The sequence below is a fragment of the Sturnus vulgaris genome, chromosome 16, assembly GCF_052056855.1.
Source record: "Sturnus vulgaris isolate bStuVul1 chromosome 16, bStuVul1.hap1, whole genome shotgun sequence".
Taxonomy (NCBI): Eukaryota; Metazoa; Chordata; class Aves; order Passeriformes; family Sturnidae; genus Sturnus; species Sturnus vulgaris.
This window is the reverse complement of record NC_142258.1, coordinates 14,663,857-14,686,668: the sequence shown is the minus strand read 5'-3', so window position 1 is coordinate 14,686,668 and position 22,812 is coordinate 14,663,857. Positions and strand designations below refer to the sequence as shown.

Here is a 22,812-nt window from a genome sequence, read left to right as displayed (position 1 = left end):
CAGGACCAGATCCCCTCCACACATCAGGAACCTGCAGAGGAAAAGACTTTCCTTCAAACACTCAAAATTCACCAGGAAGCAGAAAAAAAAAAAAAAAAAGCCAGAATATGTTTTAAAGAGTTGGCAGCCAAAAAAGCCCAAGGACCCACATCCTTCCTGCCCACAGCCACAAGAAACCAGGACAAACAGATCCAGCCAGGCCCTGGTGCCGAGTGTGGAGCTGACATCATCACCTGCATCACTCACATCCAGAATTTTGGGGTATTTTACCTGCTGGTGGAAATTCCTCTGGTCTGTACAGGAGCTTTTTGGACTAACCCCACCAACTCCGAGGATATCTGGAGGCAGGAACATCTCTGTGCTCACCAGGGCTTCAGGAGCCTCAATTTGTGGTATTTAAGTGTGTTCTCAAATGCCAAGTGTGACATTTCCAAATTATCCCTCAATTGTTGCCACTGAAGCATAAAAACATATTTAAACAAACAACTTCAAGGATGGTTTGGAAACATTAACAGGAATATAAGTTACGCTGAGATGGTTTTAATCCAAATTTAATTGTTTGGCTCAAGTGTTCCAGGTTTCCTGTTGCTCCCTAAGTGCTCAAAGGCTTCAGCAGCCACCATGCTCTACTGTAAACATTTATTTGTTTAAAGAACTTGAAGAGGGTTCTTCTTCCACCCTCCAAGCTTTTGTTTCTAGCTTTTGTTCTGCTGATGACAAGGGAAACCTGTTCTCACCCTTCCAAACACAGCTCAGTGGCAGGAGGCCGGGTTAAAGCAAGAAAGAAAAAAAGGTTTAGTGCCTGCTTAGATAAAACACGCAGCTCGGTGGAGGATGGGGCTACCCTGGGGGAAGAGCCAGGTGCCACCACTGAGCCACCCCGGGTTGTGCCCTGCAGAACAGGGACACGGACCCTCCCAGGCTTTGGAGCTGATCTGAATAAAAAACACAATAAAACACACCAGGAGGTCACATACCAAGGATTTGGCATTTTAAGATGCTGAATGTTTTGCTGGTGTGGCTCCGTGCAAAGTGCCCTGCAGCAAAGCCAGGCGTTTGTGTGCTGGGGCTGTGTGGTTACAGAGGCTTAGAAATCCAGGATTTTGGTGTTTGCTTCCCTGTGCTCCCCTCTCCAGGCTGGAAAGCAGTGCAAAACCTCCATGGCACATCCCAGATGAAATCCTCTCACTGGCTTGGCACACTCAGCCTCCCCAAAGCAGTGTACAGGCTGTAACCCCTACAACAGGATTAGAGTCACAGAATCCCAGAGTGGTTTGGGTGGAAAGGACATGAAAGTCCATCCAGTGCCACCCCTGCCATGTCCATGGACACCTCCCACTGTCCCAGGCTGCTCCCAGCCCTGTCCAGCCTGGCCTTGGGCACTGCCAGGGATCCAGGGGCAGCCACAGCTTCTCTGGGCACCCTGTGCCAGGGCCTGCCCACCCTCCCAGGGAACAATTCCTTCCCAATATCCCATCCAGCCCTGCCCTCTGGCACTGGGAAGCCATTCCCTGTGTCCTGTCCCTCCATGCCTTGTCCCCAGTCCCTCTCCAGCTCTCCTGGAGCCCCTTTAGGCCCTGGAAGGGGCTCTGAGGTGTCCCTGGAGCCTTCTCTTCTCCAGGTGAGCACCCCCAGCTCTCCCAGCCTGGCTCCAGAGCAGAGGGGCTCCAGCCCTGGAGCTTCTCCATGGGCTCCTCTGGAATGACTCCAGCTCCACATCCTTCCTGTGCTGGGGGCACAGCGCTGCACTCTCAGCTGGTAAATGCTGGGAATCTGGTGGGCACAAGGAGCTTCTGGGGCAGCACAGGTGAAGTCCAGGGGAGTGGCAAACACGAGCAGCTGAACAGGAGAGAAGGAACCTGCCTGGCCCAGCCCCACCGTGCCTGCCACCCTGGCAAAACTGAGACACAAACAAGCCTGAACCAGAGACCAGAAGCATAAAGACTTATTTATTTTTTTAGAGCTGCTTCAAGGTATTCCCCTCCTTTTGGCACCCCTTCAGGCAGCTCCAGAAGGGCTGTTTGTGTGAAGGACAGAGAGCAGACATGCCAGAGGGGGGAAAAAGAGCCCAGAACGGATCAAAGGCTCAGAGGTAGATTCCTGGAGCAAGGGAGAAGAGGCTGAGATGCCACGCATAGTTTGGGAAGCCCAGAACCTCAGTGACTGTAAGCACTGGGCATGAAGGCATCACCACAGCAGCCCAAGAACCCCAATGCTCCTCAGCACCTCCTCCAGGCAGGGGAGCAGCAAGAGGCCTGGAATTGCTCCCTGGCTCTGCAGGTGTCTGCCAGGCTGGCAGCCAAGTCCCTGCCCTGCACAGGGACACACATCTCTGCTCTGGGCTGTCACCCACCAGGCCAGCATGGGATGGATGCTCCACACAGCCTGCAGGTGCAGCTCAGGGTACAAGAGAATTCCCTGGTGCACATCAAGAACCCTCCTGTTCCAAACCAAGGTCTCCAGAATGCTCCTATTCCACACCAAGACCTCCAGCACTCCCCTGTTCAAAGCTTCCAAAATTCCCCACAAACCTTCCCTCTGCTCTTTGCATCCTCCCTGCAGTGCTCCTGCCAGGACAGTAGTCCCAGAGTGCCAAGCAGCCAGGAGAGCATTAGCTGGTTGCTGCATCCATTTAGCAAGCACAGGGAAAAAATTCCACAAGGATATCCAAATTGTGTTTTTCCTCCCAGCTGTAAACTCCTCAGGCACACACAGTGAGCAGGGTGAAGAACAGCCACTCCCTTGGAAAAAATAAAGAATGTGGCCAGGCAAAAGAGAGGCAACAGCTGCCTCTCCATCCCTCCCCAGCCACAGGCAGTGATGAAAACCTGATCAGCTTCTAAAGCCAAGGTGAGACTCAATGTTATTTCCCCATTAGGAGACTTTCAGGACAGATCCACCTTCTGCAAGCACAGCCCCTCATTTCTTGCTCTATTTGTTTGGGAATGTGGGACTGAGGAGCACCACGTGGCTCCCAGCCCAGCTCCATGCCCTGTGCCCACAGCAGCCCTCACCCTTTGCTTCCTGTCCCCAACAGCTTCTTCTCTCTAAAGAATGTTGGTTTGGGCTCTTTTGACTTCCTGCACATTTTGCTGGAGCCCAGCTTCCTATTGGACTCTGGCAAATGGATTTTCCACAGTCAGCCTTGCCAGATGACGCAGCTCCCAGCACCAGGTCCTCTCCTCTGGCTTTCCTCCTCCTCCTCCTCCTCAGGGCAGGGGAGGAAGCAGGAGCAGCCTGCAGCTGAAAAGCCCTTCCAGCAGCAGCAGTGACTCAAACACAACCTAACACCACAGGACATGGCACAGGGGGAGCAGGAGCTCTTTCCTCTGGAAAACTACAATGTGTTATTAAAAAGAAATAAATTGGGACACTTCGAGGCCGTTGTCAAACAGAGGGACATTCAGCCTGGGAACAAAGCTGTACCCACCCTTGGGACAGTGACAGCTCCACAGGACACCCCAGAGCTGTCACCAGCCCATGCCATGTGGAGCTGGGACACGCCAGGACACACAAAGGATCTCAGGAATTGATGTCATTTCATCCAGAAAACAAATTCCCATCATTCAGGGACTCACGTCCCTGAGTGCTTCAGCTTCAACAGAATCACAGAATGTGCTAACAGGGAGCAAAGGCAGTTTAGTCACTGGCATTCCTAGGAAAAGGGGATTTGCTGTTGCACTGGAAGGAGCTGGATGGTTCCAGCAGCCTGCAGCCTCTTTCCACAGCAGCCTCCACAAATCCCTGCTCTAAGAGCAGTTTTCTCCCTAGAGAGGGATAAAACCCTGACCAAAATCAGGAATAAAGTGCCTGGACCAACCCCACAGCCAGAAGGAAGCCTCGTGCCAGCAGTGGTGGAGCCCCATCCCTGACCCACTGAGGCTCTCACATCCTCAGGTCCCTGGAGGAAAAGCCCAGTCCAGCCCCAAAAGCAGGAGAGCTGTGTGCCAGGGCAGGCTCCACCCCCACTCACAGGGATTTGGGATTTTCCAGCTGCTCTCCCCATGGAGCCAACACCAAGCACTCCAGCTCAGCACTAGTGACATTTTGGGAGGAATTGTCCCCATGGCTCTCCTTGGGCAGGTCCCCTCCTCTTCCCTCCCCCCACAACTTTAATTAATAACTAATTAATAACTTACTCTGTCCCACACCAACTCCAGCAAAAGCTCTGCAGGGAAAGGGAAGCCTCATCACAACCCAAAATTTGGGATGAAGAGACCATTTCTGCAGAGCTCTGAGGCATGCAGAAAGCCCAGGCTGGCATTTCCACTGCTCCAGGGCATCTTCAGGGCTATTCCTTGGAATTGGAAGTTTTGGGATCCCAGAACAAGGCTGATGCCAGGTACCACTGATAGGAACTGTGACTGCCCTGGTAATACAGAGCTCTCTTTCAGCCTGGAGGTGTCTTCCTGCTACCAAGCACATCAAGGGTCTCCAACATAAGGATGTGGAGCTGGAGTCATTCCAGGGGAGCCCATAGAGATGTGCCAAGGGCTGGAGCCACTCTGGAGCCAGGCTGGGAGAGCTGGGGGTGCTCACCTGGAGAAGAGAAGGCTCCAGGGACACCTCAGAGCCCCTTCCAGGGCCTAAAGGGGCTCCAGGAGAGCTGGAGAGGGACTGGGGACAAGGGATGGAGGGACAGGACACAGGGAATGGCTTCCCAGTGCCAGAGGGCAGGGCTGGATGGGATATTGGGAAGGAATTGTTCCCTGGGAGGGTGGGCAGGCCCTGGCACAGGGTGCCCAGAGAAGCTGTGGCTGCCCCTGGATCCCTGGCAGTGTCCAAGGCCAGGCTGGACAGGGCTTGGAGCAGCCTGGGACAGTGGGAGGTGTCCATGGACATGGCAGGGGGTGGCACTGGATGGGCTTTTAGGTCCCTTCCCACCCAAGTATTGGAAGATCCAAAGCACAGACACAAGGATATGAACAGCCAGTGATTCTGAGAGCAGCCTGATGAGACCCCTGGTGTTTCTCCCCCTGTGGCTGGTGCCCTGCAGACTGGGCTGGTTCCAATGGCCCAAAAAACCTCATCAGGAGCAGCTCAGTGCACCCTGAGAGCAAGGACTGCACTCTGACAGGAGCTGGGAATGCTTTTGGCACTGCAGGTACAAAATGCACAATTCCCCAGGGGCAGATTCCCTCTCTGTGCTGCCACCGTGGGAGCAGGGCCTGGGATCAGCCCCCGCTGGGGCACCCCCAGGGCAGGGCCAGGCCTGGACCCCTAAAACAAAACAAACCCTGAGGGGCTGGAGGGAAGGGACCAGAGCTGGGGAAGGGGCTGGAGCACCAGGAGAGGCTGAGGGAGCTGGGAAAGGGGCTCAGCCTGGAGAAAAGGAGGCTCAGGGGGAACCTTCTGGATCTGCACAACTCCCTGACAGGAGGGGACAGGTGGTGGGGGTCAGGCTCTGCTCCCAGGGAACAGGGACAGGACAAGGAGAAACTGCCTCAAGTTGTGCCAGGGGAGGTTTAGGTTGGGTATTGGGGAAATTTCTTCACAGAAAGGGTGGTCAGGCCCTGGCACAGCTGCCCAGGGCAGTGGTGGAGTCACCATCTCTGGGAGGATTTAAAAGCCGTGTGGATGTGGCACTTGGGGACATGGGTTAGTGGTGGCCTTGGCAGTGCTGTTGAGCAGTTGGGTTTGATGGTCTTAGAGGGCTTTTCCAACTTCAATAATGATTCTTAACCATGATTCTCCTGGGGCATGGCATGGACATGTCCGTGTGGACAGTCCTGGGGATCAATTGGGACGAGCAGAACTTGCTGGATTTTCCCTTGGAGCCTGGCTTGTGACATGGTGTCTTTTGGATGCTTCTCCAGACACCTCTGAGATTCCCCCAAAGCAGCATGATGCCCATTTTCTGTGCCCCAGCAGCAGGATTGAGCACAAAGAATGCCAAGAGCCTCTTCCTTTCATGAATTCCTGCAGCCTGGCAGGGGAAGGGCTCTCCTGCCTTCCTCTCCTCCCTGCCCGTGTCCCACCTGGCAGCCTCCATGAGCTGGGCAGGTCCCAGCAGGGCTCTGTCCCCACCTCCTCCCTCTCTTGCAGATGTCTGGGCTGCAGGAGCAAACCAACCCCAGTGATGGACAGCGTGGGACTGACCAATGGACAGATGTGACCTGGGACAATGCGGGGGACATCTCCCAGAGCCAGTGCTCACAGCCAGGGTGGTCAGACACCAGCACAGCTGCTCAGGGCAGGGGTGGAGTCCCCATCCCCGCAAGTGCTCAAAAAACGTGGATGTGGCACTTGGGGACACGTTTCAGTGGTGGCCTTGGCAATGTTGGAACAGTTGGACTCAAACTCCTTTCCAACCCCAGTGCCTCCCTGATCCTCAGCCCAGCAGAACCAGTCTGGCAGCTTTGTACCTCCATTTTCCACGGGTGCCTGAATTTACACAACCACAGAGGGAAAGGCCAGCACTGCTCCCCCCTGGGGTGCCAGGCCAGGAAACCACGCAGGAATTATGAAGAAATGGAGCCAGGCATGAGGAACAGGGAGAAGCAAGCCATGGTTCACTGCCAGCAGCTCCACAGAGCTGGAAAAATGTTGGTCCTATGGCAGAGGGGACGCTGAGGGTGGCCCAGCAGAAGCAGCTCTCCCTGCCCAAGCAGGCTGAGCCTAAAAGGAAGTCATTTGTTTTGCAAAATTCCAAAGCCAGGAATTAAAAATTCAAAGCCCCTGGGTTCCAAGCAGATCATTCCTCTGACAATGAGCAGCAAACGAAAGTCAAACAGGAATAAAGTGGGGAGGAATTCTATGGGCAATTGTAATGATTATCAATTACTGTCTGGGCTGAGTTACATAATGGTATCAGCAGCTTGGGAATGCTTTGGGAGAGGGCTCAGTGGGCAAGAGCAGCTCGAAATGAGCCCTGTGTTCTGGTGCACTATCATACTCCAATCAGTTAATTACGATGACCCCAATCCAATTTTAATCAATCACAGCCCTAGGAAATACCCTCGCCCTGAGAGGAAGCTTCTTGTGAATCCACCTTTCTTCTCTCAGTATTTAAAGGGGGTTTATAAAAAGAGAGGGAGAATGACTTTTGCACAGGCAGACAGTGACAGGACAAGGGGGAATGGGTTTGAACAGAAAAGAGAGAGTTACATTGGATATTAGGGACAGATTCTGCCCTGGGAGGGTGGGCAGGCCCTGGCACAGGGTGCCCAGAGAAGCTGTGGCTGCCCCTGGCAGTGTCCAAGGCCAGGCTGGACAGGGTTTGCTGCATTCTGGAATAGTGGGAGGTGTCCCTGGACATGGCAGGGGTGGAATGGGATGGGCTTAAGTCTTTCCACCCCAACACTGACAGCCCCGACATGTCCCTTTTCTGCTGCTGGGGCTCCTGTCCCCGCCTGGGGCAGTGCCCACCCAGTACCAGCTGAGCCCTTCACTGGTGCTGCACCCACCCCCCACAGCCTGGACACCCCAGGTTTGCTCCCCTACCCACAGCATCTGACAGGTGGGATTGCTGCTTCTGCCTTCCCTGCTAACCAATGGCTCTTTATTTGCAGGAATGAACTCAAATTCCAGAGGAACACAACTAACCTTGACCAAAACAAATCACAGAACCCCAGACTGGTTTGGATTGGAAGAGACCCTAAATCCCATCCAGTGCCACCCCTGCCATGGGCAGGGACACCTCCCACTGTCCCAGAGTGCTCCAACATCACCTTGGACACTGCCAGGGATCCAGGGGCAGCCACAGCTTCTCTGGGCACCCTGTGCCAGGGCCTGCCCACCCTCCCAGGGAACAATTCCTTCCCAATATCCCATCCATCCCTGCCCTCTGGCAGTGGGAAGCCATTCCCTGTGTCCTGTCCCTCCAGGCCCTTTTCCAGAGTCCCTCTCCCAAAAATCCACATCCCACTCTGCATTCACTGCACTCTTAACCCGAAGGAGCAAGGCAGAATAAAAAGGTTGATTTAATAAACTGGTAGCTGGGATAAAATTACCAGCACCACCCTCCTCCCAGCCCACACAGACAAACCCTGCCTTTGAGCATTCACAGTCCTGCCAGGCTCCATCCCACTGGGATAAGCCATCCATGCATGTGATCCCAGCCACAAACACATCAGCAGAGAGCTCTGCCCGGGTCTGATCTGCTCCCAGCCCTCCCCACCATTCCCAGGAGGCCTCCCAGGAGCTTAAAGTCAAACCTGAGCAGGAGCAGCTGAACAAACCCAGGAGCACAGGAATCGTCTCTTCCTTGGAGTCTTTGGGGATATTTATAAGTGAATCAAGTGAGCTGAAAATGGAATTTGCAATCCAGCCACTACCTCGCCCAAAATTACACAAAATATGTTGGCTTGGAAGCGTTTTCCTCTCTGAGGGAGAAAGAAAAACTCCTGTCTTGGAGCTCCTGGAACACACAGAACTGTTATTTATTGATGGTGGTAAAAGCCCTTTGAAGAGGGAGGAGAGGAGGGAGGAAGAGAGGAAAAGGCTCCCACCCAATCTCCCAAAATCCACATATTCCCTGCCATGGTTTTATTTGGGGGGAAAAAACTGGGCCTTTGGTCAAAGCAAGCAAAATATTTCAGATTTGTTGCTGTTCCAAAGCACACAGGGATGTCCACGGGCACCTCCTGCACACCCCGAGCATCCCCCAGTGCCATCCCAGCCCCTCTCCACAGCAGGAACCAAATTCCAGGAGCTGGGCTTGATGATCCTTCCAAGCCAGGATATTCTATGAAGTTAAGCAGCAATTAAAGCCTCTGGAAGGTACAGCAGCAGCAACACAGTTGGAGACAATTTAAGCCTCACTCGCCTGTGAAACCACGATAGATAATTTTAGAAATCTCTTCATAAAACCAGCATCTCCTCTGTTCAGACTGGGGGAAAACCATCAGAAAATGAAAAAAAATAAAATTTGGGTTTCCTCATGACAGAGATCATTAGATTTCACAGGGAAGTGGAGAAAACCAAGGGGAAGAGGGAGAACATCCAAAATCAGATGCAAGGTCAGCATCACCAAGGGAGATGGAAGGAGGAGGATCCTGGATCCAGGTACACACTCCCCAAGGGATCCACCAGAGGGGAGCAGGAAAAGCCAGCCTGCCATCACCACAGCGGGGAACCACTACAAAGCTGCAGTTTGACACTCTCCAGACTTCATTGCAGAGACTGTCAGATTTTCAGATTGTTTTACTCAAAAATAAAAACCAACTCCAGGATTCTTTGCAGCTGCTGTCTGCAATGATCCCTGCCAGCCCCAAAATGGGATTTGTTCCACAGCTCTCAGCTCAGGCTGGGCACCCCATTCCAAGAGGCTGAAAAAGTGCTGGGAAAAGTACAACAAACCCGATAAAAACCTTCAGAAAACATGCCCAGAGGGAAAGCTAAAAACTGAATATGGAGAGCTCAGCTGAGGATGAGCCAATGTGGTGGCAGGACAGGTATTGAGGGATAAAAATGTTAAAGAAAGCAAAACAAATGACACTGAAATGAAGCTCAAACTGATCATCGAGAGGGGAAAAAAAGGCTGAAGATCCCTCAGAACAGGAGCCTTTGGAAGTGAGTTAGACAAACTCTGGGATTTCTCTTAATTGACCCAAGGCAGTGAGATCATGTGGTGCAAGAGGCTCTTCCTTCTCCAATTGTCTGTTAGATCAAAACAAAAAAGGAAAAACAACCCAAGGTGCCAGCAGAACGCTTGTCCTCAGCCTTACAAACAATCCATTCTCCTCTGAGCCTGCTGGAAATGAATCCAGGGAGAAAAGCCTCGGGCTCTGTCACCTCAGCCAGACAGCCACAACGCAAGGATACAGCAGGCAAGACATGTAAAAATAAATTTTGAAATAAAAATTTAAACCAAAAGTGGTTCCACAATGGCCTTAGGTTCTGTGCAACTCCCAGAAGTGCAAGACACAGCCCCTCCTGCTTTACAAGGTGACAATAAAGTGACATCAAGTGTGTCCCCACCTCCCTGCTCGCTATTTAAGCCAATCTTACTCCAGCCTTCTGTCCCAGCCAGTGGCACCAGGGAGCATCAGAGCCCAGAGAAATGCAGGGAAAAGGGGGAGGAAGGAGACAATAAAAACACAACACCACTGGCAGCTGCCTCCCAGGTGGTTTGGGAGCAGTCCAGGGGTCCTGGATGAAAAATCAAGTTGTTCTCAAGGAAAGTCAGGCTGTCCTCAAGACCTTTCTGTCCCACATCTTGTTTGTAAATCCATGGAGCATATCGGGGCCCATGGGAGCCTTTCAAGTGGCAAAACAATCCACGTTGGACAAACATCCTCCCGGGAGAGACTGACAGGACCATCCCAAAGCTGTGCCTGGCTCAGTGTCACCCCCAGCACCATCCCCTCATCACCCCTTGGAAGATGAAGGTTCAGGCAAGAGCCTCAATCCTTATCAATTGTTATCACTGCAGATCAAATCACACTGCCTTTATCTTGGCCTTGATCTCTTCCTCATGCCAGCACCACAACCACAGAGCTCTCCCAGTCAGCCTTCCAACACCCCAAGCTGCTCTAAGAAAAACCCCGTCCCAATCCCATTTTTTATCCCCCCACGGAGAGAAAAATACCCAATTCATCCGACTAGAAATCCACAATCCCATGGTGTTTATGGAATAAATGCCAGCTGGTGCCTTCCCTGTGACATTTAGCTAATAATTGTTGCAGCCAAACGAGCTGACAGCGCTCACTCAGCAGCCCATGAATGCCTCTGGTGTTTGACTGAGCGCTAAAGACAACACTTGCTGCTCTCCAGCTCCTCATCCATGTGGATACACACACACACACACAGGCTCTCCTTAACCCTTCAGCCCTCTCCAGCCCCAGGAATCAGCTGCTTGTCATGCTTAAATTTAGCCATTTGTTCCACCACTATGAACCCACCCCTGTGGACAGCAGGCAGGAGGGGAGGAAAAAAGGAAGCAGGTACCTCCAGCAAGAGGGCTGGAATTTGTTCCTCATTAAATGCCCTTTTTGATTATCCAGCCAGCCATCAAACCTCGACCCCTCTCTCAGAGCAGCCTAGTTCTGGTTGTGGCACAGCCTTTATTTACACCTTGAGGGTCTCATTTAGTCACTGTTTTACCCACCAGGGCTGTTCCTCCCCTGTAACTTCCACCTGAGCTGGATCACTGCTTTCCAAAAGTTCCAGCTGCTTCACACAAAATAGGTCAAGGAACTTCCCCAGAACTCCTCCCTTTATTACTCCACACATCGGGGGGATTTAGGTCGGATATCAGGGAAAGATTCTTCCCCAGAGGGTGCTGGGAATGGGAATGGGCATGGCCCGAGGCTGCCAGAGCTCCAGGAGTGTTTGGACAGCGCTGCCAGGGATGCCCAGGGTGGGATTGTTGGGGTGTCTGTGCAGGAACATGAGTTGGACTGGACGATCCTTGTGGGACCCGTCCCATTCAGGATATTCTGTGATTCCATGATCTGCCAGGAGCTTACAGACCCAATCACCAACCCCTTCTCCTCCTCCCTCCATGTGCCCTGGTCTTTTCTCAGCTGCAGACTCACACCAGGTCCTCTTGCACACACACACATCACCTTTCCTCCTCTGCCAGTCCCCTGGACTGCCCAGGGCTGTTGGCTCGGGCACTGCCACACCAACCTCCCCAAGGTGCTGTACCAGCACCCAGCTGTCCTGCATGCCAAGAGCTGCCTGTACCAGCCTCTTGCTGAAGAGAAATGGGTTTTCAAAGCATCATTTATGGCAGCACAGGCAGCATTAGCTGTGCTCAGCAGGATGGAACAGGGATCCTTCCCAGATGGATCCATACAGACAGACAGACGCTATCCAGGGGCACAAAACCTCCAGGGAACCTCTCCTGAGCTTTGGAGTGACCTTAACAGCCCACAGCCAGTGCCCAGGCCAAGGTCTCAGAGTGTTTTCCAGGCTCAGTGAGGCCCCTCTGGAGCTCTGGCACCATCCCCACGCCAGCACCGGGCGCTGCTGGGCTGAGCCACCCAGCCCAGAGCCACCTGCCACGTCCCCTGCCATGCACACGCCACCTCCTGTCCCCATTTCCCACGTCCTTGGGCTGCTCCACGCCAGGGGACACGAAGGCAAAGCGTCCCCCGGGGAGGTGGCACCGTGTGCAGGAGCCAGGAGCCGCCCTGGACCGCCTGCTCCTGCTGGGGACAGCGGGGGGACACGGCGGTGGCACAGGGAGCCTGGCCCACAGCAGGACAGGCAGAACAGAGGATTCAGGAATAAAGCCTCTCTGTGGCACAGGCAGGTGCAGCCGAGGTACCTGTGCTCACACCTTGAGACCCTCAGCACACACAGTGCCCTCACCAGCAACACAAAGAAGTTCTCTGGCTCCACTTTGCAGGGCTATTTTTCTACAATAAATACCTTTCTTTTATCTTTGAGGGGTGTTTCTAGCACGAGGATAGGGATAAAAAGCCCTCCTCCACCAAAAGCCTCCTTCACACATGATTTGCTTTGTCATGGCACTTAAATACCCGGGCAGCAGCCACGGATGGAGAACGAGAGCAGATCTGGGCAGGCACAGGGAAACTTCACAGCAATACCTGCACGCCTTAAAAAAAGAAATCTTCTTTTCCTGGTAGCGATGCCAGCCCAGGTCAATGCATGAAACACCAACAAATTCATCTCCATCCCCTGGCGAGCGCTGCCGGAGCTTGCTCCATTTTGGGTCAGCCCAGGAAGCTTCAAATTACATCGCCTCTGATCTGCTGCAGGGGAACACCGGCTCGCCAGGGAACAGCAGCAGAAAGGGGGGAAAAAATACCCGTTCAGACTGTCAAACCCTGATAAGCGAGGTAGCAGAGAACCAGGGAATGGTCTGGGATGGAAAGGCCCTTATGGATCACCTCATTCCAAACCCCTGCCATGGCAGGGATGCTCCCCGTTCTGGAGGTGACCCACGGCCAGTTCGGTGCCAGCAAGGGGTGCACGGCGCAGCGGCACAGCCCGGGATGTCCCCGCTGCTCAGCAAACCCCGAGGCGGCAGCGATGGAGAACAAAGAGCCGCCGGCTCCCGGCGGCACCGCCGCGGTGCTGCTGCCCCGAACGCGGCGGCTCCGGTTCCTCCCGGGGCGGGGGGAGCCGCTCGGGCCGCCCGTGCCCTTCACCCGGGGCCACGGCGATGCCAGCGCTGTCCTTGGGGACACTGCCGCTGTCAAAGGACCGGACCCGGACAGGAGCCACCATCCCCATCACCCTCGGGCGGGTCCATCACCGGACACCAAGCGGTGCCGCCGCCCGCGGTGGCCGGGCCCGGAGCCAGCAGCGGTGGGCAGGTGCGGTGTCCGTGCCCGGTGCCCGGCACTCACCTGCTCGGCGCCGTAGGCCGTGGCGAACTGCACGAACTCCTCCACGCGCACGAAGCCATCGCCGTCGCGGTCCAGGGCGTCGAAGACCGGGCGGAGGCGCGGCTCCTCCTCCGCCGGGGGCTCGGCGGGGCCCCCCGGGCCCGGGCTGTCCGCGGCCTCCCCCGGGCACCAGGGCGGCGGCTCCGCGCCGGGAGCGGCGGCCTCAAGTGCCCAGAGCTCCAGATCCAGCTCCGGCTCCGGCTCGGGGTCCAGGTCCGCCTCCTGTTCCAGATCCAGCTCCGGTTCCTGCTCCGGCTCCTGTTCCAGGTCCGGCTCCGGTTCCAGGTCCGGCTCCCGTTCCAGGTCCGGCTCCCGTTCCAGCTTTGGTTCTGGTTCCAGCTCTGGCTCCGGTTCCGGTTCTAGGTCCAGCTCCGGCTCCGGTTCCAGCTCTGGCTCGGGCCCCGGTCCCGGCCCCCGGGGCAGCGGGGGCTCGGTCCCAGGCGGACGCGGCTCCATCTTCACCGCCGGCGCTCCGCGCCCGCTGCCGCCCGCCCCGGGCCATGCCCCGCGGCCATGCCCCGCTCACATCGGGGCGGTGCCGGTGCCGGTGCGGTCCCCGCGGCACTCACGGCTTTGTGCGAGGAGCTCCGGCCCCGCCCGCCGACACCGGGGGCGGCCCCGCCGGTCCCGCCCCGCCCGGGGAGCGGCGGCTGCGAGCGCCGGGGCCGCGGGTCCTGCCGGGACCGGGGATGGAGGAGACAGCGGCGGTGCCGAGATACAACCCCGCCGGCCGCCCGCCCGCGCCGCCGCTCCGGGGCTGCCCGCGGAGAACCGGCAGATCCAGCCCGGCCGCCGCCGCAGTAGCCGGGGCGGTGACGTCACTCGCCTGCCCGTTCGGTTTGCCCCGCCCCTCCGCGGCGCGAGCCCGTCCGAGGCCACGCCCCCTCCCGGCTCGCGCGCGGCGGGGGCGGGGCCGGCGGGGCCGGGCGGAGCGCGAGCACGTGGGACCAGGGGGCACCGTGAATGGGAACCCCAAAACTCCTGCTGAGAAACCGTGCTCCGGGACCCCAAACCCAAACCGTGCTCCGGGACCCCAAACCCAAACCATGCTCCGGCATCCCAAACCCAAACCGTGCTCCGGGACCCCAAACCCAAACCGTGCTCCGGGACCCCAAACCCAAACCATGCTCCGGCATCCTAAACCCAAACTATGCTCCAGGGTCCCAAACCCAAACTGTGCTCCAGGATCCCAAACCGTGGTCTGGGAGCCCAAACCCAAACCATGCTCCAGCATCCTAAACCCAAACCATGCTCCAGCGTCCCAAACCATGCTCCAGGATCAAAACCCAAACCGTGCTCTGGGACCCCAAACTGTGCTCTAGAATCCCAAACCATACTCCAGCATCCCAAACCCAAATTGTGCTCTGGGAGCCCAAACCACACTCTGGGATCCCAACCCCCTGTGGAGGGGAGCTGTGCAACAGGACCACCCAGCTGCTCCAGGTATAAACTGTGCAGTGGAACCCCAAATCCCCTTCAGGAGATGAGCTGTGTTCCAGGACCCCCAATCCTAGTGGGGCTGCTCCAGGGGGGAACTGAGCACCAGGACACCCCTGGGACCACGTCAATGAAATAATTAATGCCCGTGTTTGGGGCCCTGCAGGCTCGGTGCACCTGCAGTTTCTGCTGCAGCACTGGGATGACCCTGCTAGCACACCCATGAGCTGGCCCAGCGGGTGGAATTACAGCCCCTGGGTATAATTAGCAGCAAATTTGATGAGCAAGAGCATCCCTGGCCCCAGTGACCCTGCCCAGGCCATGGATGTGTGTGACATCTCAGGATCTGCCTGGTTGGGCCACAGTGTGTCCCCAGCACACTCAGCATCCCAGAGAGGATGTCACCCCTGTCCAGCCAGTCCAGCGCTGGGAAGGATGGAAACCTCTGCTCCAAATCCTCATCACAGCCATTCCTCAAGGTGAGCAGGGACTTGTCAGTCCCACAGGGGAAGCACAGCTGCACGGTGACATTGCCCAAACCATTCCCTGCAAAATCCCCTGGGCAATACAGTTCCCACTTTCCAGACAGCTCAGGCAGCCAGGGGTCCTGCGTGGATGGCACTGGCAGGACAACAAGGTGCCTGCAGGGCTGGAGGTGCCAGCCTGGTGCTGTGAGGGGCAGCTCTGTGCCCCTGGATGGGTTCCTGCAGCTCCAGGCCATGCCAAGGCTGGGCCCGGAGCTCTGTCCTTCCCCTGGTGCTGGAAGCACATGGCCAAGCTCAGCTCCCTCGTCCTGCAGTGGCCACAGAGCCCAAGCCACCTGGTCATGGTTGAACTGTGAAATCCGTGGAGCCTCCCAGAACAGGGATGCAGGTTAGAGACAAGGGCTAACACACATCACACAAGCACCTTCTCCAGGAGAAAACACACCCTGTAACCCAGGAATTGTGCCAGGAGCCAAATCCCAGGAGCCCCAGGACAGTACCCAGATCCCAGCCCAAGTCCCACATCCCCATCCCTCTTAAGGCCTGAGTCTCTCACCAGAGCCCTCAGCACCTCCCCAGAGCCACTGGGGCTGAGGAGCTGGCAGGTCCCCAAGCCCCGTGGGCCGGGAGCACTGGGGCACCACAAAGCTAGGGACTGGAGCCACACGAGGCTCTGGCAGTGGGAGCAGTGGCTCTCCCCCCTCCCTCAGGGCCCAGTTTGGACCACCAGGACCAGTCTGCTGAGCTTGGCACTGGTGCTCATGCAGCAGAGAGAGGCATCACTGCTCAGGGGCAAGTTCTTTATTTGTGGCCTGGAGGAAGGAGCAAAACCTGGCAAATCTACAATCAAGTAGGAAATACAATTAAGTAGGAGAACAAGCTTCATGGCATCCATGGTGAGCCTAAAAGCTACCAGCAGCAGAGAGAGGGTGCACAGGAGCAGCCTATGTCCCCTGGGGCACCAGCACCAGGGACAGAGCTGGCTCCAGCAGCACCATCCGAGCAGCCCCACTGTGGCTCCTGCAGCCCAGCAGGAGGCAAGGACTGGATTCCAGTTCTAGCCCTTCTCTTACCCTCAGCTAGAGTGCCTGCAAGGAGGCAGTGTGACACTGCTGTGACAGACAGATGGGTGTGCACAGACCACTGGACACCTGCAGTGCTGTGGTCCTCACACCCCCTCTGCTCCCTGGAGAGGGGCATCCCAGCTACAGCCCTGGCAGCCTCTCAGGACTTCTGTCCCACCCAGGACCCCTTGGGGACACAGCCACCTCCCGCTGCCAGAGATTCCCCTCCAAAAGTTGCCAAGGCAGATCTGGGACCATCATACTGGGTGACCCCGACCCCAGGTGGGCTGAGCTGCTCCCCCTCCCCAAAAGGAGCTGCTGCTGGGGGTCCTGGGCAGTTCTCAGGCTCAGATAGGGGAGAGGGGACTAAGAGGATGGGTATCCATTGGTGGAACTGCTTGAGGCTTGGGAGAGGCCACAAGAGCAGCTTGGAGGGAGCCACAAAGAGACACTGACCATCTCAGCCCTCCATGCTGTCTCTGCACCCACAGCCACACCAGCTCAGAAGGCAGCAATGGCATAGGCTGGGGGTGGGCACCCCCAGAGCTGTGTCCCCCAGGCAAACAGGGGGCTGGTAGTGTCACCACTGCCACCACTGGCCGAGGAGAGGCTGTGGCTGTGAGCACTGGCTCTGGGAGATGTCCCCCTCATTGTCCCAGGTCACATCTGTCCATTGGTCAGTCCCACGCTGTCCATCACTGGGGTTGGTTTGCTCCTGCAGCCCAGACATCTGCAAGAGAGGGAGGAGGTGGGGACAGAGCCCTGCTGGGACCTGCCCAGCTCATGGAGGCTGCCAGGTGGGACACGGGCAGGGAGGAGAGGAAGGCAGGAGAGCCCTTCCCCTGCCAGGCTGCAGGAATTCATGAAAGGAAGAGGCTCTTGGCATTCTTTGTGCTCAATCCTGCTGCTGGGGCACAGAAAATGGGCATCATGCTGCTTTGGGGGAATCTCAGAGGTGTCTGGACAAGCATCCAAAAGACACCATGTCACAAGCCAGGCTCCAAGGGAAAATCCAGCAAGTTCTGCTCGTCCCAATTGATCCCCAGGACTGTCCACACGGACATGTCCATGCCATGCCCCAGGAGAATTATGGCTAAGAATCATTATTGAAGTTGGAAAAGCCCTCTAAGACCATCAAACCCAACTGCTCAACAGCACTGCCAAGGCCACCACTAACCCATGTCCCCAAGTGCCACATCCACACGACTTTTAAATCCTCCCAGAGATGGTGACTCCATCACTGCCCTGGGCAGCTGTGCCAGGGCCTGACCACCCTTTCTGTGAAGAAATTTCCCCAAGACCCAACCTAAACCTCCCCTGGCACAACTTGAGGCAGTTTCTCCTTGTCCTGTCCCTGTTCCCTGGGAGCAGTGCCCGATCCCCCCCGGCTGTCCCCTCCTGTCAGGGAGTTGTGCAGAGCCAGAAGGTTCCCCCTGAGCCTCCTTTTCTCCAGGCTGAGCCCCTTCCCCAGCTCCCTCAGCTGCTCCTCATGGGACCTGTGCCCTGTGCCCCCGGAAAAAGCAAAGTTTCCCTGAGAAGCCCTGCTTCCATCCCACGAGGGGGAAATGCAGTCACCTAGAGTTTAGCAGAGGAGGAGGCAATACCCAGCAAGGCAGAGAAGCTGTTGGGGGAGGTGAGCCAGCTCCCACCATCCACGACCAGGGTGGTGCCGGTGACGTAGGACGAGAGGGGGCTGGCCAGGTACAGGGTGCTGTGCGCGATCTCCGTCTTGTTCCCCGCGCGCTGCAGCGGGATCACGGAGAACTGGTCGGATTTCTCGGCAAATCTCCCACCTAAAAGGAGCAGGAAAGAGTCAGTTTGGACCATGGGAGGACTGTCCACCACCATGGCCGGCCAGGCACTGCAGCACTGCCATGGGGCTGGCTGAGTGCTCCAGGAAACTGGGATGAGATCCTGGCACAGCCCTGTGATAAAAACCTGGGAAGATTTAAAGGAAGGGAGCTCAAGCCCAGCAGGGATTTTGTATTTACATAGCAAGCTCAGACAGGACCTCAATAACTTTAGAACCATGGAATTATGGAATGCTTAGGTTTGGAAGGGATCTCTCCTTCTACTCCCCTGCCATGGACAGGGACACCTTCCACTAGCCCAGGCTGCTCTAAGTCCTGTCCAATCTGGCCCTGGGCACTCCCAGGGATCCAGGGGCAGCCACAGCTTCTCTGGGCACCCTGTGCCAGGGCCTGCCCACCCTCACAACCAGGAATTCCTTCCCAATATCCCATTTAGCGCTGCCCTCTGGTGGTGGGAGGCCATTCCCTGTGTCCTGTCCCTCCATCCCTTATCCCAAGGGAGCCCCTTTAGTCCCTGGAAGGGGCTCTGAGGTCTCTGTGGCTCCAGAGCAGAGGGGCTCCAGCCCTTGGAGTATCTCCATGGCTTCTGGACCCACTCTAAGAGCTCCAGCTCTTTCCCATCCTCTGCAGCTGCAGCAGAACTCTGCTGATGGACTACAGGAGCCAACCCCTCAGGCAGGGCTGTGTTTTGGGGGAGCACATTCCATCATGGCATCAGAGAGCCTAACCTGACGCCAAAACAGAGCCCTGGGAGCTACCAGGGATGTGGGAATGTTCCCACAGTGCTGGGCCAGCCAAGCCACAGCACAGCCGTGTCCAGCAGCCACCCCCCAGGAGCTGTGTGGCACTGGGGGTCCCTCCCAGTCCCCTCCCAGGGAATGGCAGCAGGGCAGTGCCATGGCAGGGAGCCCAGGCTGCCTCACCCAGGCGTCGGAAGCCCTCGGTGCCCGTGATGGGGCCGGGGGCCAGGCTGTTCACACGGATGTTGTTGGGTCCCCACTCCACTGCGAGGTGACGGGTCATGGCATCTGGGGAGAGATTGTAACAGCAGTGAGAAACGGGAGCAGAGCCATCCCAGCAACTTCTTCTGAGGGGGAAAAAATGCTGCAGAACAGTCTGGCTGAGAGCAAAGGGCCCTGGAGGGGAGAAGAGCCTCATCCCAAACCCAGGCATGCAGTAACACACTGATTCACGCTTGCCCCCCCCACAAGGCATCTTCTCATCCCAGTATTTAGGAAGAACTGGCTTCTTTCCTGGCCCCAGCAGGGTGTGTTGAGGTACCTATGGCAGCCTTGGCAGCTCCAGCATGCACCTGCAGGGCCTGCCCTCGGTAGCTCAGGGTCGCCGTGATGTTAACGATGACCCCACCGTGGTCCTGGGGAAGGAAAGGAAAGGAGATGTGGAGTTAGGCAGGGAGCAGCACAAACGGACACAGAGGGCTCTGAGGGACAGGAGAGCTGGGCTTGGAGGGACAGACACCCATGGGCACTGCCAAGCCATCACTGGGGCAGCTCTACCCACTGAATCTCAGAGGGGGGGCAGTCAGCGGGGTCCTGCTGGAGAGGTGGGACATGCAGGGCAGAAGGAAAGGCCAAGGCAAAGTGGCAGAGCTGGGAAAGGGGCAGGAGATCACAGCTTCTCCAGGTGGCAGAGCATGGAAAGGTGCTGCAACAGCACAAAGCCCCAGGGCAAGGGACAGGAGGATCCCCAGTTCAGGGCTGGGATCCCTGGAAGGGAACAGAGTGGATCTGTGCAGGGAGGCTCTGGGTCCTTGCACTTCCCTGATTTGCCCAGGAGCACAGTGTGGTTTGACACTACCCCCTGCTCACCAGACCCTCTCCTCAGAGTCCCCTGGCTCCATGCCACTTACCCGGAAATATTTCTCAAAAAGGACTTTGGAGGTGTTGAAGGTGCCCATGGTGTCGATGTCTATCACTGTCTTGAAGGCGTTGAAGGACAGGGCACTGGCTGGGCACAGGAAGTTCCCTGCAGCACCTGAACCACAGAGACAGGCAGGACAGGGCTGGGAGAGATGTCAGGGCCCTTCTGTGCCAAGGAGGGTGAGGGATAATGTCTGCATGCCAGAGAGCACATGGACACAGGCCTGGTAAGGGATAAACTGGTGGCTCTGGGTGCCCTGCAGCATAAGGGGAGCAGGGATGATGCACACCCAGGCAAACAGGGATGGCCACGGATCACACACAGACCTCTGCTCCCTCTGTGCCCCCAGGGATGCCTGTGCAGGAACACACCCTGCCCAGCAGTGAGCCCAAACCCTGCCCTGCCCTCTCCATCCTCACCATTAATGAGGATGTCAATCCTCTTGAACTCCTTCAGCGCCTCATCCACCGCGGCCACGATGGTCTGGGGCTGCCGGACATCCATGGACAGGGGCAGGCACTGCTGCCCCGTGGCTGCCACCAGCTTTTTCGAAGCCTGAAGGAGCAAAAAGAGACTTGAGAGAGCCTGGGTGCAGCCTACTATCCCTGGGGTAGCCAAGGAAAGCTCCTGCATGCTGTATCTCAGCCACAGCTGGCTCAGCCCAGTCACCTGCACGGGCTGCCATGGACACAGCACATCCCAGGCAACATCTCTGCAGGGCAAGTACAAAGGTTGGACCCCAGCAAGGCATTTTTGGCATGACCCCAGGCATAATTGCCCTTTAGATCCAAAAAGTCAGTGGGCAAAAGGGCAAAGAAAGAGAAGCCGGGTGTCAGGCTGTGAGACAGACCAGCTCTGCAGATCAGGGTTTGTCACAAGCCACCCCTATGGCTCATTAAGAGTAAGATTTTCCCCAAGGAATTAAGCACAGGGGACACACGAGCTCAGGAGCAACTCCACACAACACTCAGAGCTGCTCCAGCTTTTGTTTTGGGCTTTGTGAGAGGTTTTGAACCCCAACAACACACGGGTGCATGAGCAGCTAGAGCCTGGACTGCAGATTCTGTGGCCTCAGAAGACTCTGACCCCTGAGGACTAAAAACCTGCTGAGCATTGCAGCTTCTTCTGGCACGTGAGCATGAGGGAGTGGGAAATGGCAGCCAAGCACACCTGCACCCTCGCCTCTGCCCCAAAACACACACAGGGTACTTGTGCAACCAACCTCAAGCCACACAGCCCCTGGGCTCAGCTCCTACTGCACGCTGAGGTTTCAGTCCAACCTTGGGCTCTGCCCTGCTGACAAACCTCCCTCATTTCTGTCTCCCTCCCCCACAAAAAGCCATGATGATGGTGGAACAGCCCCCACAAAGCACGTTCCAGGTTAACTGAGCCATGCTAGAGTTGCTGTGGGTGCAGCCCTCCAAACCCACACCCACCCTGCCGGAGTGCCCAGGGCTGGGAAGCACTGGGAAGCCATTCCACCTACTGCACTATTCCCAGGGCTCCCAGTTCCACCGGGAGAGAGCAGAAGGATTTCGGGGCTCGCAGCTGTCCGGACTCACCTCGGACACTCGCTGCAGGTTCCTGCTGGCAATGACGGTCCGGCAGCCGTGCCTGCAGGGAAGGGGCAGGTGAGAAGGGCCGGGCTCCTCAGCAGCACCTCGGGATCACCAGGAGGAGTTCGGGGGTTCCTTGCAGGAATTGCTGCGGCTCCAAGCCCGCAGGACGCGGACGGGGAGAGCCAGAGCCCTGCCCGGAGCCTCCCTGAGGGCTCTGCCGCCCTCGGCTGCACATCCCGGCTCTTCCAGGGCCTGGCACCGCAGCGGGGAAAGGGATGGGACGGTGGGAAAGAGAAGAGAAGGAGGGTGAAGAGGAGGAAAGTGTGGGAAAAGAAGAGAAGGGAGGGAAAAGAAGGGAAGAGAAGAAGGGAACGGGGGAAAGAAAAAGGGAAGGAAGGGTCTGTCCCAGCGCAGGGGCTCCCGCACCTCATGAAGATCTCGGCGATGCGGAAGCCGATGCCGGAGCCGCCGCCGGTGATGAAGGCCACCTGGCCCCTGTGGGACAGAGACACGGTCAGAGCCGGGCCCCGGGGAGGCGACCCGGCTGGACCCTGGAGCGCCGGGACTCACGCGAGCAGGTCGGGGCTGAGCAGGTGCCGGTACTGGGGCAGACACTCATCCCCGTCCTCGTCCGGGGGCACCCGCGCGGCCATGGCGGCCTCGGCCATGGCGGGGCGGGCGCTGCTCACTGCGCCTGCGCGGGCAACGCCGCCGTCACCTGGCAACGGGAGCGCCCCGGGACACAGCGACACTGAGCGGCCACGGCGGGAACTGCAGCGGGGGCGGCTGGAGCTGTCTGGAGATCCCAGAGCTGTCCCAGTGCTCCCAGTGATCTCCCAGCGCTGTCCCAGTGCTCTCCCCGTGCTTCCAGCGCTCCCAGTACTGTCCCGGAGCTCCCAGTACTGTCTCAGAGCTGTCTCAGTGCTCCCAATGCTGTCCCAGTGCTGTCCCAGCGCTCCCAGTACTGTCCCAGTACTGTCCCAGAGCTGTCCCGGTGCTTCCAGTGATATACCAGTGTTGTCCCAGTGATTATACCAGTGATATCCACTGTGCCAGTGGCGTCCCAGGGCCTTCCGTAGTGTCCCACAGCCCCCAGTGCCACCCAGTGGTGTCTCAGTGCTTCACAGTGGCATCTCACTGCCTCTCAGTGGTGTCCCAGTGCCACCCAGCGGTGTCCCAGTGTCGCACGGAGCCCCCAGTTTTACAGCTCAGATCCCACCCTGGTCTCTTCCAGTCACCTGTAGAGCCCCCGCAGGCACAGCCCAGTGCTG

At 57.2% G+C, this 22,812-nt stretch overlaps 2 protein-coding genes across 4 annotated transcripts in view; both read right to left on the bottom strand.

Annotated features, from left to right (window-relative positions):
• RAB11FIP3 (RAB11 family interacting protein 3) overlaps window positions 1-13,775 on the bottom strand; it is a 76,137-nt gene extending 62,362 nt beyond the window's left edge. For both annotated transcript variants that reach the window (XM_088174644.1, XM_014888520.2), the window contains exon 1: window positions 13,266-13,775. In XM_088174644.1, the coding sequence (XP_088030770.1) occupies window positions 13,266-13,760 (495 nt within the window). In that variant the 5' untranslated portion in view covers window positions 13,761-13,775. The remainder of the gene's footprint in view (window positions 1-13,265) is intronic.
• Window positions 13,776-16,012: 2,237 nt separating this feature from the next.
• DECR2 (2,4-dienoyl-CoA reductase 2) lies at window positions 16,013-22,233 on the bottom strand. 2 transcript variants are annotated; one of them, XM_014888489.2, is made up of 9 exons: window positions 22,112-22,233; window positions 21,968-22,036; window positions 21,545-21,596; window positions 20,402-20,537; window positions 19,972-20,096; window positions 19,383-19,476; window positions 19,025-19,129; window positions 17,895-18,083; window positions 16,013-17,020 (listed from the first exon to the last, which is right to left on the bottom strand). In XM_014888489.2, the coding sequence occupies exons 1-9, from the start codon at window positions 22,207-22,209 to the stop codon at window positions 16,986-16,988; spliced, it is 903 nt and encodes a 300-aa protein (XP_014743975.1). In that variant the 5' UTR covers window positions 22,210-22,233; the 3' UTR covers window positions 16,013-16,985. The 2 variants fall into 2 exon arrangements, with proteins under 2 accessions (XP_014743975.1, XP_088030784.1); XM_088174658.1 differs by having other exon boundaries at window positions 17,866-18,083; window positions 22,112-22,228.
• Window positions 22,234-22,812: the final 579 nt, after the last annotated feature.

What these genes read in the sequence shown, in the direction of transcription:
- DECR2 (XM_014888489.2), bottom strand. Translation starts at nt 22,209, where the DNA reads ATGGCCGAGGCCGCCATGGCCGCGCGGGTGCCCCCGGACGAGGACGGG. An exon ending in ATCGCCGAGATCTTCATGAG is followed by an intron (nt 21,597 to 21,967) that starts GTGCGGGAGCCC and finishes CCTTCCCTGCAG; the next exon opens with GCACGGCTGCCGGACCGTCA. An exon ending in AGCTGCCAAGGCTGCCATAG is followed by an intron (nt 19,130 to 19,382) that starts GTACCTCAACAC and finishes ATCTCTCCCCAG; the next exon opens with ATGCCATGACCCGTCACCTC.